The sequence below is a fragment of the Nelumbo lutea genome, chromosome 4, assembly GCF_056320005.1.
Source record: "Nelumbo lutea isolate HS-2025 chromosome 4, American lotus-T2T, whole genome shotgun sequence".
Taxonomy (NCBI): Eukaryota; Viridiplantae; Streptophyta; class Magnoliopsida; order Proteales; family Nelumbonaceae; genus Nelumbo; species Nelumbo lutea.
Window position 1 is genome coordinate 2418170 of NC_142687.1, and position 16714 is coordinate 2434883.

The window sequence follows — 16714 nt, forward strand, 5'->3', positions numbered from 1 at the left end:
TTTTGTTGTCCATGACCCGATTTCTCTTCTAATCTCTTGAATCCAGCCAGAAAACATAGGTTGAGGAGTAGTTTCTCTTCCTCTTCCCCAACGACTTGATCCCTGTGAAGTATAAATAAAATCCATGGATCAGATGTTTATGAACACTTTACAAAAAGGAATGCTCCAGTTGGGAGACTGAAGAATGCCCCGGTTCAATAGAGTGGATCTCCTGAAAGCAGAAACTCTGCCAACAGACTGAAAGTACACGTCTCCTCATAAATTTAACATACATGTATGCAATATATTAGCAATGATCAGCTGGATGCTGTGCGCTCAAAGTCTTTGCATTCGGATTAGATCTCCCCAAGGTAAAAGATTGCACCAACACTCTGAAAGCATGAACATCCAGTCGCACTCTGGGAATATCTCCTGCATGAAGGTCAATTGCTGCCAGTTGGGCATTTGATTGCAAAAATGGTATTTTATTCAGGCAAATGCTAGTATGTGGAAATTTATGATGTGAGAGCTCAACTGCGATCATACAACCCCTTTGCATGAGTCCGAGTCAGTTCTGCATAGTATGTTTCTCCCACTACTATAACTTTCTTATTTATCATCCACTTGATCAGAAATGGGCCTCCCTAGGTTTTTAATGGCAATGGTCTATAGCTCAAGGGTAGTGCTTTCTATATCTTAGGGTGGTGCAATTTTTAGTTGATTATAGGGAAAATTCCTGATTACCCTATGCTTTGGGTCTAGTGCCACTTTGATCCCTGGATTTTAAATCGTGAAAATTCAGTATCCGAACTTTTAAAATGTACCAATCTAGTATCTATCATTAACTAGCTATTGAGTTGCATTTGAAAAGACACAAAAGTCCTTCAAGTGTCATCTAATTTTCTTTGTTAACCATCCAAACGTTGTCAAAAAATAAACAGTCACAAATTCTTGCCTCTTTTATTTAAGAAAGTTGAGGTCACATCTCAGAGGGCATTTTAGTGACACCAATTTTTTTGAATAGAAGGGATAAGGATATGGGACAGTTCATTTTTTATACACATGGATGACTGATAAAGAAAATTAGATAACACTTAATTAACAAATTGATTAATGGTAGGTGCTAAATTAGCACTTTTTAAAAGTTTGGATACGAATTGTCACGTTTAAAAGTTTTGGGATTCAAATGGCACTAGACCTAAAGTACAGAATAGTAATAAAGAATTTTCCCTTGATTATATTACTATTACTAAATAGAAAAAATAAAATAAAAAACGATGCCAGTTTTCTTTGTTTCATACTCGGGGTTTCAGAGAAGGATTTTTTTAAGGTTTTATAAGAGATTCTCTCCAATATGAAATCATTACTCGATTTCAAAGGAATTAGGTAGATTTCGAGCTATTTCCACGAATCACCCACTCACCTTTCACTCCGAGTCCCCTGTAATGTGTAAAGTACTAATACTTGATATCCTAAAGAAAATAACTACGTACAATTTATGTTTTAAAGCAATCATACAACAAAATATTTAGGAGTAAAGTAGGTGCCAACTGCTTAGGAAATTTCTCAAATTGTGCTTTTTCTTTAAAAGTGGTAGAACAATTTCGTATCTTCTTGGTGGGAGAGCTCAAGGACCTGCCGGTTACCCACTTTTGTTCTATATAGAATTTGAGTATTTGTCTGCCACTGAGGTCCTAAAAAGATGATGGACCCAAATAACAAAGTGGATGATTAAAGAAGAAGATAACAAGGTTGCGAGTCATGACTTATGCCTAAGAACAGGAAACTCAAAGCGAGAGGACTAATGAATATGGGTCGGGATATCACTTGACAAAATAAGCCCAATTACTACTTGCCAAACCATAACAACACTTCATTAACGCGGTTTTCGTATTCGTAGGGCGAGTTGTAGCCTGCTACGCTATAGGGCTGAGGCTCACCACCACCACCACCATGTCTTGAGGAAATTGCAGACTCCCAGGGTGTGCCCTTGAGGCTCTTCCTTAGGAATACAAGTTGTAGAGGAATGTTGGAGTCGTCCATGAAGCCTCCAAATCGACGAACGGCAGCATAATGATACTTCGGCAGCTTTACTGGGTGAACCTGGTCTGAGAGAGGAGGATTTTTCTGATACTTCTGGGGCACATAGAAGTGGACAACGTAGGTAGAGTTACAGAAAGGTCCCTTTGACGGGAAAATGTCGACTAGTACCGGTGCCGTCATATCGATTTTTGTTCCTCCACGATTCATCCCTTGAATGTAGGCAAATAAACTGAGAAGACAGGTATCAGAACAAGCCCAATGCAGATTGAGCTATAAAACATTTAAAAGGTGAAAAACCCTTACTCTATATATTAATGTCCACCCGTAAATTGACATCAAAATTCCGAACTGACACTCACCCAACTGTAGTTTGGGCTTAATCATCTTTCTCCCTTGATCCCTTTAGTTTTTTATGTAGTGAAGATGAGCTCAGGTTAATAGAGATTAGAGAATTTAAACTATAACTTGTATTACTATTGTCCCATTGTGGTTTGTACTAGGGAGACTCGGTTGGTTATACTTTTCCTGCTAAAAAAGAAATTGTCAGTCATCCACACACATAAAACTTAAAAGCGCAACTTTATCTTTTCCTTGGGACATCATGTTTTGGCAAATGATTAGTTCCTGAAACCTCTCCCTATTTGTTGTTTGTCTTTACTAAAAAGCAACTCTAGGAAGTGAGATTGCTATTTCAGACAAAATTCTTTTTTCTTTTTTACTTTTCTATCTTCCTAACGATCACGCCAATGTCATGCCGTCAGATGCGAATATAGTTAGTGGGGTTTTGTGAAGGATCACCAGGATCTTTTTTACCGTGTAACTTGGGTAGATTGTGGTCTCTCCGATTTGATGGATTGGTGCCACCATGCCAGTCATTCCATGCCAGGCGGATTCTCCGCACAGGATGTATATATGTATAAGATATTTGGTGGTGTTTGAAATTAATGTCATTTATTTTTGAGAAAATGGTGCTATATTTTGGGGAATAAAATAGTTTTTCTTTGTATCATTGATGTTGTGCCAATCCTAGTTCCACTGTAGAATTGGAGGTAGGTGTTAAATTGGAATTGATGTCAATTTACTAGTTGGTATGAGTGTTATATGTGAAGATATTTATAATTTTAAATTATTGTATGTCTGCAGTTCAAATCAGATTTATGAGTTGGAGTACAGTTCAAAAATCCCTAAAAAAAAGAGAAAACATGAAAAAAAGGTACTTTCTCAAATCACTTTTTTTTTTTGAAAATTTTAAGACAATCTAAAAAAACATTTTTCAAAAAAACACATAACCAAACATCAGGTGTTATTTGAAAAATGAAATTTGGACGTGATACCATTTAAAAGAAAATATGACACCATTCCAAACACCAGCTTATGATGAGTAAAACCTATGAAGACAGTGACCCACCAATAACCAATCAATCCCAAGGAATGATCCACAGGCAAGAGAAAGAAGAAAATGATTTGGTGTGTGCGCCCAATAAACGCCTTACATGCACATCTCAGCATGTACTGAGAATATCTTTTAAAGTTATCAGCGGGAGATATTCCCAATACACGGTGGAGATATGCTGTCGGCAGATGTGAATTGGGTGGGGAGGGGGAAGAGCGCATACGTGTTGAAGCCGCTACCAACAGCTTCCTTGTAGGAGCTGGAGTTGATGGGTGGTATAGACATCCACACGGCGTTCCTGTAACTTCTTATTTCCAAGTTGTTTTGGTGGTGAATCACCTCATATGGAGCACACTCGATACTTCTGCAGTTGACGGGCTTCTCATAAGCTATGACTGCAACCAAAGGCGACAACAGAAGAAGCAATCTAAGGCCATTAACGATAAGTGAGGCCATTGGGATAATGGCTTGAAGCAGTACTAGTAGCACTACAGGATGACAAATCCTCCCAGTGAAGTGACAAGCAAGTTCCAAGATCACAACAAGCTTTATTCCTTATATAGAAGGCTTTAATGTGCGATGTGTGGTGGTGGTGATTCGTGTGATTTGAGTGGCTGCATGTGCTCCAGCATTACATGCAATGCTTGCTCAGAACCTGTTTGACTTTTGAACTCACAGGACACAAATCTAATCAAATGTCCAATCTTTCCAAACATTTGAATGAAGCGAGAGGTCCCATTGCCATTTGCTAGCGAGTGCCCCACGAGCTGCAAGTTGTATAGATATGACGGGCCTGCAGCTGCACACCACAGAACTGCAAAAACAGCCATCCTCACCAGTGTTTTGTGATGCCCTAATTTCACAACCACTTATGCTGGTTTGGCAGAAAATAAGAGAGAAAGAGAGTTCATGTAAACTTCTTAATAAATTTATACTTCAAATAATTTTAATAATATAACTAATTGTTTTAAAACCCGGCTGTTTAAGAGGCTTGTGATATAGATATTGACACTAATCAGGATTGTGACTAATTCCTAAGCGTCTGTTTGGCATTGATGTCATTGCTCCAGAAAATGGTGATACATCAGTGCCATGTCAGAAAAAATTGTATTTTAGGAAATGCCTATTTGTTTGTAACTGTTATTTTATAAAAAAATTGTGTTCTAAGTCACAACTTGAAAATCGAGAAAGTGTGGTTTGGAGCAATGTCGAATTTGGCATTTTCTCATATTGCAGCTCGTTGCTGTCAATGAGGGCATGATGTGACAGTGACATGGACTTCCTACAATGGGTACCAGTGCTGAAAACAAACATGGAGCACTGGTACTAAACAAAAAGTGTTGTTGTTGCTCCAGGGAAACGTACTACCTAGCAGCAATGTTTCCAAATAGAAAAAAGTATTGTTTTCCAACCCACACATTAGCATCATCTGCAACATCAATGCCAAACATATACTAATTCAACCGGTTAGGTCATCGATAGATTAAAAACATTGATACAATTAAATTTTAGGGGTTTTTACCACCCACTCCACCTCAAAATTCATAATTGGATTGTACGGTTAGGTTAGTGTCAAGGGGGGAAGATTCTCAGGGGGAGATGTTTATAGGGAGAGCTGGGAATAAATACGTTTGGGAAAATAATTTCCTAATTCTAAAATAGAGTGGACCGTAAAAGGGGTTTAATTTTAAAGGAAAATTCCCAATTAGTACCTTGTACTTTGGGCCTAGTATTATTTTGGTCATCGACCTTTAAAATGCAATAATTCAGTATCCAAACTTTCAAAACATATTAATGCAGTACCTACCATTAACTAGTTGTTAACCAGCCATTAAGTAGTATTTGAAAAGGACATAAATGCCCTTCGAGTGTCATCTAATTTTCTTTATAAACCATCCAAGCATTGATAAAAAAATTAATAGTCTCAAATTCTTGCCTCTTCTATTCAAGAAAGTTTTGGTCACCAAAATGCCTATTGAGACATGGCCCCAACTTTCTTGAATAGAAAAGGTAAGGATTTGGAATCATTAATTTTTTGTCAATGTTTAGATTGTTTATAAAGGAAATTAATTGACACTCAAAGGGCATTTATGTCTTTTTTTTAAATGCTATTTAATGGCTGGTTAACAACTAGTTAATGGTAGATACTGGACTGACACGTTTTGAGAATTTGGGTACTGAATTGTCATATTTTAAAGTTCAATGACCAAAATAACACTAGGCCCAAAGTACGAGGTACTAATTGAGAATTTTTCCAAATTTTAATCGGAAAAGTATGGATTATGGATATGCCCATTGCAGATATCTGAATTCCACATACCCGCCCTTAAATTGGCATTAATTCCAAGTTGGCACCTACTCCAATTAACTTACTTTGGGCGTAAGAATTCTAACCCTGGGCTGAACTGTTATTCTCCCAATTTTAATAAGGGGTGCAACAACAATGGCCAATGTGCATGCAAAACCATGAGCCATTCGGCCACGGGCCAACCCGGATCCAATCAATCCATAGGCAATTCAAGGTGATGAACCTTGGCCCGGGATATTTATGATCCCACATCCCAGCGATCATATATGGGCCCACCAACTCTGTGCTGCCCAACTCAAAGATGCTTTCTCAATTCAGAATTCACAGGAAATACTATCTTCGGCAACTCCAATGGCCGGCCTGGTTTGCCTCTTATGCACACCAAGAGTTCCAAGAATAAAAACATGTTAGAAATGGGATTAATTGATGGCTAAATGCTAATCCCCCTTTTCTTCATCTTTTTGTCCTTTAGTTTTGTGCTTAAGAGTCCCGCAACCTCTTTGCGCTATCACTTTTAGTCGCAGACGAATATATAAATTAATGGCAATAGTCCCCTCCATAGACTTTTTCACAGACCAATTTGTCAAAGATTTTACCGTCCAAGAGAAAGAATACAAAAGGCTGGAAGTTACGTTGTTTTCAATTCTCATCAGGTCACCCACATAGGCTTGAGTCTGTCATGGTCATCAAGATTTTCCAGATGGGAGATCCCTCTGCCTAGTGCTGGTGGTTGGTTGTCCACTCCTCTCTATTACATTACACGGCTTGCCATTTGCCACCTTGCTGCGCATACGCACGGTTCTGGATCTATTACCCATAAATTGTTCTCACATCTCTATTCACAGAATAATACCATCGTGTGTATTGGAAACATCTCCCCATGAATTAAAAAGGTAAATATTCTCAATGTGTAACTGAATCTCTCTCTTGTGTGTAAAGATGTGAAAATAATTTATAGATAGCATATCCTAGCCGGGTGAGCACAGTCGCTCCTCATTCTTGCTTGGTTTTTATTCTCTCGAAAATTTGGAAGTTTGCCCATAAACCATAACTTCCTCTTTATCCCTGCTGCTCTTGCTGTCTTTACACTATTGGCCTTGGCCTTTTATGGAATATGCCATCAATCCTTCAATTGTCACCCAAGACCAGGCTGGCCATGTTTTTCTTCCATTTTTCCCCTTATATTTTGGTAACATTTAACATGAATTTGTGTGTGTGAGAGAGAGAAAAAAATTGTCACATGAAAGATAGATTCCTTCCATAGTAGTCTATATCTCTTTGTCAATGATTCAATTATATATTTTTGTTATAAATTTATTTTCATTAATTATGTATTTTTGTTATAAATTTTTAATAATTATTGAAAATTAAACTATTCTTATTTATTAAAAATTAGACTTAATTTAATTAAAATTAATTATTGTTATTTTTATATTATAAAAAATTATTAAAAATAGTATATAAATTATAAAACATAAATAATTATTGATTTTTAAGAAATTAAAATATAAAAAAATGTTTATTCTTTTATATTTTTATTATTTCACTTTTAACCTAATAAATCCTGTTCATCGGTCCCCACTAATAGCTAACTATTTTCTATCGTATAATAAAACATTCCATGTGATACATAAAAAATTAACAGAAAAAATATGTTATTTTGATGCAATAATAGAAGTAGGGGTTAGAGGTTGGTTTTCTTTCGTCTCTCTTCCTTTTCTTTTATTTATTTTTTTTTTTTTGGCTAAGCAAGTTAGGGAAAGACATTAGTCTACACACAACACCTCATCAATCCAATCTGGAATCCCGAAGTCAATCTATTTATCCAACATGTGTGTACTTACTACGCGATATTCTAGCCCAGTGACCAACCAACCTTAAACAAGTCACAACAGTCCAGAAAATTAGCGTTTTCATCCAGAATACAGTTCAGGGCGTCCCTGAACGGGTGTTCTCCCTCCTGTTAAGGATGGGGCCTACCATGGTTATTATAGATACACCAAGGTTGCGTGTGCTGTGATTGTTTTGAATAATCTTCAGATTCTAGACACCAGATAAAGACCAAAAAGAAAAGAAAGAAAACATCTCTGTCACTTTTGGTTGACACGTGTCGCTTATCCACTTTGTCTCTTACCACCTAAACCCCATGAAAATCCAGATCTCATTTCGAGATTAAGATTAGATTATTAAGATATTGCCTCAAAAAATAATGATTTTGTAGACCTTATGAATTCGTAGAAAAGCACGTAAGTCCAACACAACCACCTTCCTACGTTGTTGATTAGGCTCACAAACCCTAATTACACCAATATTACAATTATAATAATACCAAACACGCCTTTTCTTCCTTTGTTTTAGGTGGGACTGCTAACCCTACTACCATCCAGACTCACTTTGAAATGGTCACATTCAATGGGCCGAGGCCCATACAAGTTTTTCCCTTTTCGTGAAGGCCTATATGTTAATTACCATGATACTTTTGAATGGATTTGAATTACTTATTAAAAAGCAAAGCTGATTGTAATCTTCCACCGAATTGTGGAATTTTTTTTTTTTTTTTTGATCACCACATGTCTGAAAAGCCTGGAGTGGCCACCAAAGTAACTAATGCAATTTGTGTAAAGTCCACAGCTGTCATTCCGATTTCCAAACAAACCATCAGCTTGGACTTGCATTCTACACCAAGCATATTACCATTAAGATCAACATTGGATGGCCTCAAGATTTCATGGTAATTAAATGCACTAAATTAATGGGTCGTGGAGGGGACACTCCTCTCCATTAAACTGAGCCCAGACCCAGTAGTGCTGTGTATGCCATAATAAGAAAGATAGGGAACCTTTTTTTATTTCCAGGTCCACAAAAAACCAAGGTACACATGATAAAACCTTTGCTTAGGGGCACAAAGCCACTTGATCAGGATTTCTAATTAAAATGCTCCACCAATTTGCCCGAATCTGCTAAGGTGACAAAGGGGAAGGGGCCCCCTCCCTGGACTGAATGAAAAATTTTTTTCCATGTTGATTTAGACGCATATATCCTTATCCCAGTCATTCATTCACAGTGAAGAGTTGAAATTTCATAATTAGAGGAATGGGTAGATGGAGGTATCTATATGTGAGTATCTATCTACATGGGTGATGGGTCTATCATATCATCTATGGATGACATGGTAAAAGGAAAGAGTGGATCAGCTTCCCAGGAATCAATCAATCCTAATTACTACATATTTTTATATGTCAACAAGGGAACAGCAGCCCACCCAAGATTTTTTTCTTTTACAACAAAAGAAAGAAAAGGAAAAGCATGGTTGGTCACCTTATCTAATTGTTTCGTTCACACCTTGAGGGTTGAGGCATGACCTTTGTTTTCTAGGATTCAAAGAGGGCAAAAGCCTTGTAAGATGACAAGCAAAATGGGACCCCAAACCAAGGGTGTCACGCCATTACGAATAGACCAAAATGTTATTAAATTAAAAAAAAAAAACAAAAAAAAAAAAAACAAAGAAGGTTGAGAAGAGTTACAGAAGCCATACGCCGCCTAGATAGGCATGTACCCTTGCATCCTATTTGGCAAAGCGGGTAGGTCCCCACCCAGTCACAAGGAGACTGTGACCCCTACTTAACCCAATGAACGGGCAGAGTCTTTCCATCACCCTCCCATGAGACATGTGCCTCCTAACCTCCATAATTAACCCCTTTTCGTGACAAAATAGCATAAGAAGCTTGTGTTCATTACCTTTCAAAAAGAAATTTTAGACAAATTATATTCAATTTAGAGAGAGAGAGTGAGAGAGATTTTGAAAAAAAAAATAGATATAACTCTACACTAGTAGGGAGAGGAGGAGAGGGTGGTGGTGCCTTATCAATCCAAAGAAAGAAAGTGATGTCCTTTAACTTTTTATAGTGAGAATTGAATACAAAGGCATAGAATATAAGCCCAATTAATCACTTAAAAAAAGGAAAGAAAGCAAATATTAGAGATTAGGGGTCTCCATATAGCTGGTAAAACCCACCCAAAACCACATCCCCACAAAACCTCCTCGCCCTCCTCTTTTCCTCTCTCTCCCCTCCCATATCTCCCTCCCTAATCCCTTATGGCCTATGGGGCAAAGAAAGAAGCATGAAGAGTAGAGAGAGAGAGAGATGGGAACTGGGAAAGGATACTTGCCCCTCTTCTCCTTAATTTCTAAACGGACCTTCTCGCTCTAAAAACGCCGTTACGTCGGACCACCCCGTTAAAATCACGTGCCTTCAACACAACAAAAGCACTCCTTCGTTTCGTTTATGGCCCTTGAGCGGCTAAGCCCATCAGCGGCGCCCGTCGATGGAGACCCAAACGTCGTCCCTCTCTCTAACGGTGTTGAAGGAGCCGACGACGGCAACAGACCACCGAGGCTTCCTCGGTGGACGAGACAGGAGATACTCGTCCTCATCCAAGGCAAGAAGGTTGCAGAGAACCGGGTCCGCAGGGGTCGAGCCGCCGGTTCAGCTTTTGGGTCCAACATTGAGCCCAAGTGGGCTTCTGTGTCGTCGTACTGCAAACGGCACGGCGTGAACCGTGGACCAGTTCAATGCCGGAAACGATGGAGCAACCTCGCCGGAGATTTCAAGAAGATCAAAGAATGGGAATCGCAGATAAAGGAAGAAGCCGAATCGTTCTGGGTCATGAGGAACGATTTGAGGAGAGAGCGGAAATTACCGGGTTTTTTCGATAGAGAGGTGTACGATATCTTGAACGGGGGGACAGCGACGGTGACGGAACCAGAAACGGTGGCAATTGATGTTAAGAACACTGAAAAGACGGAAGGGGTGGCGGAGGAGGACGAGGCGGTATTCGATAGCGGTCGTAGCGCGGCGGCGGAAGAAGGGTTGTTTTCCGATTTTGAGCAGTCGGGGCAGGAAGAGGCTGGCGGTAGCTCAGAGAAAGAGGCGGCGACGGGGAGTCCTGCAACGGCTGTGCCTGCTCCGGTGCCTATTTCTGGTAATTTTACTTTATATGGTTTGTAGAGTTATTAATCCCTCCCTCTAGCGGTTTTCAATTTTGGATTCGCATCGAATTTCATTTGGCTATTCAGAAATCTTTTCGGACTATCGCAAATTTTCTTTTGCGTGTTCTTTGTTTTGACTATGTTCTTCTGAGGTTTATACTTCCATTTGTTTCAACCGAAAATGGACGGAATTTTTTTTTTCTTTTGATGAACAACGGGTTTTTTTTTTCATTCTGAAATATTCGAACTATATTTTATAATTTCGCCTCTTTTACCATGATAATGGTTTCCTTGCCATTTAAATGAAAACAAATTAAAAGGGATTGAAAACAAATATTTTTTCCGCAATAGAGGTGGAGATAATAGCTGAAATATTACAGTCTAAAAGATATCCGTCCATTTTATAGGAGAACCAAAAGCAGCCTTCCTCCGTAGCTCTAATTCTCTCTCCTTTTTTTTTTCTTCTTTTTCCCTGGTTAGATAGAAAGGAAGATAAAACTGTCGGTTGTGTTTTGCAATAAATAACAGGGCTTTTTTGGGTAGATAAATAAGAGGTTTAAGACAGTTTTATTTGGACTTGTTGGATGCTGGTTTTTGAGTTTTTTATTTTGTTTTCTTTCTTATGGCTTTGGTTCGATTGTGCAAGTCTCTCTCTCTCTCTCTCTCTCTCTCTCTCTCTCTCTCTCTCTCTCTCTCTCTCTCTCTCTCTCATTATTTGTTGTGTTTGCCTATTTTTCATGACTAAATTGGAATTTTAAATTTGCAATTGGATGCAGAGAAGCAGTACCATCCGTTTTCCAAAGGACATCTAGATCAAGGTACTGACAACCTATTCTTCTTCTTCTGTTCTAGAGCTTTTCTGTTTGCTTAAAGAGTTAAAAACTCAAATATCAGTAGTGTTGTACTGAATATAACAAGCATAAGCATTGTCTGACCCATCACTCTATTGAAAAAGTGAGCCTAGTACCTTAATCCACAGTGACTAGCTCTAATGCAAAATTCATGCTGGTTTCTGCTAAATAAATGGACTCAATATGGGGATTTTAATCCTTGGACTTTCCTTTTGTGTTTTGAGATCATTGCTAAAATATTTGTAGGTGATTATGAGCAAACAAGAGTTTCAACCTTTTCTAATATGTTCTGGTCTTGAGGATTGACTTATATTTTTATAATTGAACTACTGAAGTAGCTACTTTCCACCATCCATGCAGCTTTACCTGTGTATATTTGTTTTTTTTTTTTTTTTTGTTATTGGAAAAACCTGGTATATATTGGGTATTAGTTCATGGATTCTACTATATATGCAGCTTTACCAGTAAAAATGCCTTTCCATATCAACTATTTGGATCATAAATGAACTAATACTCATAATATATACCAAGTTTTGCTAATAACAAATATACACAACATATTCATGCGAACACTCCCCAGTTCAACTTTTAGATCAGATGTCACCTTTGCCCATTTCAACTAAAGGACCAGTAAATTGCTATTCAACTACTGGATCTTATACCTTGATGTGTTTTTGAAGGTACAAGTAAAAAATCTTGAAATCCTTTCTAGATTACTAGATGATTAAAAACCGTTAAAACTAAAGAGATAACATATTCATTATGTTCTTACTACTGACTTTCACTGGAGGCCAAGGTTAGTCTATGTACTTCTTACCTAAGCTGAAACCCTTTAAACACTGCATGTGGATGCATTATGTTCCCATGCTCCTGCAGCAACCCTCTCATTCTTAATGTTTCACCATTACGATATTCCCGTGCAAGGTAGTGCTGCTCAAATCATCTACGTTGGGCATAATTGTTGAAATGTACCATATAGGTTGCACTTATACAGACAAAAATATAAATTGAATCACTATAACTACATTATTCAACAGAGAATTGACAGAAGGAATTTGTCTAGAAATATAGAGGCTAAAAGTAAAAACACAGCTAAAATTAAGGGGATGCATGATTTTGCTTGTATGGCATTTGTTTTTGTTTTCATAGTGGAATTTTAAGAACTACTTCTGCAGAACAACAATTGTCTGATTGTATGATCTAACCAACCAATCTATCAAATGCTAATTATCTGATCTATCGCATTTTCTTGGGTAGTTGTGATGAAATTAAGGGAATGCAGATAAGAGTATGGAGAAACATCCATAATTGACATGATAAAAATAAAATCAGGTTGGTTTGGGGCATGAGGATTGCATTTGAGGGAGCTTGACCCCTACACAACATGTGGGGTGTCATGTATATGGAACAAGTAGGAAGGAGGCTCTAGTGCTTCACTAAGTTCCTGTAGTCCTTGTACCAAAGGTAAAAATTTTGTGAACAAGCATATACTGCAAGCCAAGTTGACCCAACTTTCTAAATCATGGTTCTTTCAAAGTTCTCTTAATTAAATTTTTTCTAATTTTTCTGTAACTTATTTTGTTTTTAAATTATAAATGAGCAGATTTTTTTCCCTTTTGAAAAAGAAGATTTGCTTGGTTATATCTATCCTACAACCTGTCATCTCAGTGCTGAAGTTCTATCTACCCTGAACATTGGTACTAAAGATCTTACAACACTTTCAGGAATTATATTTTGTTCTGATTGGTTTAAGTTCTGCAGGTACAAGTGAAAAGCAGCCAACTGCAAATCCTGAAAAAGAATCTACATCTCAGGAGGAAAGGAAGCGGAGGCGGTTGTCATCAGATGGAGGTCATGACACCAGTCTGCAGGACCAATTAATTGAAGTCCTAGAGAGGAATAGTAGAATGCTTACTGCACAACTTGAAGTTCAGAACATGAATTGCCAATTGGACAGGGACCAGCGTAAGGACCATGCTGATAGCTTAGTGTCTGTTCTTAGTAAGCTTGCAGATGCTCTAGGAAGAATAGCAGATAAGTTATAGCCAAGCCATACGAATCAGTGTACATAGGATGGATTCTAGCTGAGCTCTGTGGTTAGGCTGAGGAGTTGGGTGAAATAAACTTAATTATTTGATCTGAAGCGAGCATTCGGATTGGTTTTTATCAGGTATTAATGTAAAGTTCCTTCGTCCTCTCGTAGTCTCACTTCTCCTTGCTTATTCATCTTTTGATGCTTATTGCCCATTATAGGATTCATACAAAGATAATAAACCATAGGAAGCTGAAAGAGAGTTCAGTACCATACATTTTTATCCATGTTAAAAGAATTGACGTTTTTCATGGTTTGATGCCTGTATATTGATTGATTCTAGTGAGCAATTTAAGTTTCTTGGTATCTGTGTTGTTTTGTCATTCAATACATCACGTTTCCTGCTGAAATGTTACCGAACTCAATGGGGACTTCTGAATCAAGAGTTCAATTTCCATAAGTTTGTTATGAGGGATGCTTTGCTTCATAACTTCATTGCCAATACAAAAGAAGCATGCCACATACATTCATCTGCCATGACCATTGGGGGGTATGTCACTATATTGTTTGACTGCAGCATTGCTAAGTTGATGGCACCACAGCCCACAAGACTGCGAAAGACATAGCTCAAGTTGTTTAGGTTCACTTTTGGGTGTTGAATTTGTTGGGTTCGGGCTTAAATGGCGGGATATTCAACTGCTTGTGTATGGACTTCTCACTCTTGATGTACAGGACATACGTACGTGATAAAGAACAACAAGGTAGAGATAACCCGATCAAGTTGATTTTTTGTTTAGGCAGTCTCTTGGTGTGTTTTTTCAATGGTGATTCTCAGTCTACTTTCCCGATATTGTGCTTATATTTAATTTGTTCTTATCTGTGAATTGTCCTTGATTCGAAATCTCATTATCAGAGAAAAGGGGAAGGAAAAGAAATGGTCTTTGGATTTGACATAGGTGGGTACTACCCCATTTCTTGAATCTTATTACACGTTCAGGACTCGATGGGAAATAGGAAGTCAGGGGATGGATATAAACTGAAAAACGTCGCCCTCTGCGGCTCCCAGAAGTTTTGTGCAATTTTCCACGAAAGAAGAACTAGAAAGCCGCTACCGGGCAACCCTTACGTCTACCCCCAGCCATGGAATGGAAGTGGAAGAGTGGCAGACAATATGCATTCAAGTATTACAGTTTGCAGATAGAGGAATTGGAGGATTCTTGGGGCAGAGCTCTGGGCCTGTGGTGCAGCACATAGCACGTGCCATTACAGTCTAGATCAGCGTGGTGAAAAACAATTATGAATGAATGAACCGATAGGGAAGACCAAGGGAAAAAGTGAAGGAACCTCCCAGTCTCAATCAAGAATTGCCTCCACGGCTCCACCCAGCTCTGCCACCTCCGCATCAGCATGGAGATAAGCTCTGGTTGACTTTGATGGACCAGGAAGTAAACAGCTCTCCAGATCCTCTTCAACAATCAACAGGTCGTAACTTGTAACCCGTTATAGAATGTCTTTGGGGACAAGTTCATTTCTCTGCCAATGATGCCGAGCGTACTACTATCATCGCATCTGCCTTTGCTCTGTGGACTGTGGGTAATCCCTGACCTCATCTCAAACTTGGGCAACACCCGTGCTGCGAGCCTACGACCTATCAATGCAGTGTCTCAGAGCTCCTCTCTCAGTCTCTTGCCTGCAAAACTTTCTAATTGTGAAAACGGATGCCGATCTTAGATGGCTTTCTGAAGTAAACAACACCGTGACAGGATTCGAGTTCGACATTGTTATTCTGTCCTTAATCCTACTGATTCGTTAAATAAGAATAAAAATGGTATCAATCCGAAAGTTCAACTGAAAAAGCAACTCTAGCTTCTGAGTTCTGACGTTCTATGCAGGTGGTGTTTCAGTTGACGTTCTATGCCGTAAAATTGTTGGAACGGGCTTTGCTCTGACCGAAGCCCGACTCGGTGGGAGGGCCATACTTCCCTCCACAGTCCTCAGATGTAGGTGTTATCACATCGTCAACTATACTATATTGTAATCTGTAACGGCTAATAACGGACACTTCAGTAAAACCGTTATGTTGTTGATTGTCAATTAAAACCGTTAAAAGATATAATAGTTGTAGGTTGAAATCATTACCTGTTTCCCAGCCACGGCAACCTTGGCGGCTGAGTCGAGATGATTATCCTTGCTTGTCTAGCTAAATCGACAGGCAGCCGATACCGCAGCCGGCGTCACAGACGGTTAAGCCTTGATGTGGTCCCTCGCGGTGAGCATTTTTACTTTTCATGGCGTTCCTCGACGGTCTTGAGTCCGGATCTGCTCCTGACAGAGCGCATCTCATATCGGACCCATCTCACCATGTATTGGGAACATTTTCCTTCCTTTGTGTTGTATGGAGATATTCCCGGGGATGTGAGATCCGTGTGAGATGTATTTTGTGGGGAGCAGATCCCAATTCAACAGTCTTGAACTTGGAGTGGTCGAATTGGATATCAATCTCAACTTTGTTAAGTGTTAATGGCATCACTCTCCCTGGCCGAGCTGTCAGAATTGGGCTCTGCTACTCAGCCACATCTCACCCTGTATTGGGAACATTGATGTGCGGCCAGGAACATGAGGTCGGTGTGAGGCACGCTCTGTATAAGGAGCAGATTTGGGCGATGCTTGGCATTGATGTTGTTGCTTCAGAAAACGGTGATACATCAACATCATATTGGAAAAATCGGTACTCCAAAAAACGATAACATGTTTGGAACTGTTTTTTCATAAAAAATGATACTCCAAACCATGCCTTGGAATCAAGAAGTGTGGTATGGAAAAATACTAAATTCGACATTTTCTCAATTTAAACCCCGTTGCTGCCAATGAAGACATGATGTGGCAGTGACATAGACTTCTTATAATGGAAATCAGTGCTGAAAACAGATATGGAGCACTGGTACCAAACAGAATGTGTTGTCGCCCCGTCCTATTTGACAACAATGTTTCCAAACCAAAAAAAAATAACGTTTTTTCAGAAAATGATACTTCCAACCCACACATATACCGCTCCATATTCTTAGAAAGCGGTGTATACACCGATGCCAAACATATACATGGAATTGAAGGGTTGAGC

General features: G+C 38.9%; 3 protein-coding genes across 5 annotated transcripts in view; 2 read left to right on the plus strand and 1 right to left on the minus strand.

Annotated features, from left to right (window-relative positions):
- Positions 1-614, plus strand: part of SUVH4 (histone-lysine N-methyltransferase, H3 lysine-9 specific SUVH4-like protein) — a 47374-nt gene extending 46760 nt beyond the window's left edge. Inside the window, exon 16 of one of the 2 annotated variants that reach the window (XM_088983966.1) lies at positions 47-614. The gene's annotated coding sequence lies outside the window, so the exon portion shown is untranslated. The remainder of the gene's footprint in view (positions 1-46) is intronic. The other variant, XM_088983964.1, reaches the window with a different exon arrangement.
- A 919-nt stretch (positions 615-1533) lies between these two features.
- On the minus strand, positions 1534-4224 carry LOC148853362 (uncharacterized). Its single transcript, XM_088983969.1, has 2 exons — positions 3639-4224; positions 1534-2251 (listed from the first exon to the last, which is right to left on the minus strand). The coding sequence occupies exons 1-2, from the start codon at positions 3869-3871 to the stop codon at positions 1828-1830; spliced, it is 657 nt and encodes a 218-aa protein (XP_088840095.1). The 5' UTR covers positions 3872-4224; the 3' UTR covers positions 1534-1827.
- A 4043-nt stretch (positions 4225-8267) lies between these two features.
- On the plus strand, positions 8268-15456 carry LOC148853363 (Homeodomain-like superfamily protein). Of its 2 annotated transcripts, XR_016113174.1 has the most exons (5): positions 9684-10706; positions 11490-11531; positions 13326-13734; positions 14174-14357; positions 14510-15456. XR_016113174.1 is itself a non-coding variant. In XM_088985680.1 (3 exons), exons 1-3 carry the CDS (start codon positions 10010-10012, stop codon positions 13607-13609), a joined length of 1023 nt encoding a protein of 340 aa, XP_088841806.1. In that variant the 5' UTR covers positions 8268-10009; the 3' UTR covers positions 13610-13962. The 2 variants fall into 2 exon arrangements, 1 of the variants encoding a protein (XP_088841806.1); XM_088985680.1 differs by lacking the exons at positions 14174-14357; positions 14510-15456 and having other exon boundaries at positions 8268-10706; positions 13326-13962.
- The last annotated feature ends 1258 nt before the right edge of the window (positions 15457-16714 follow it).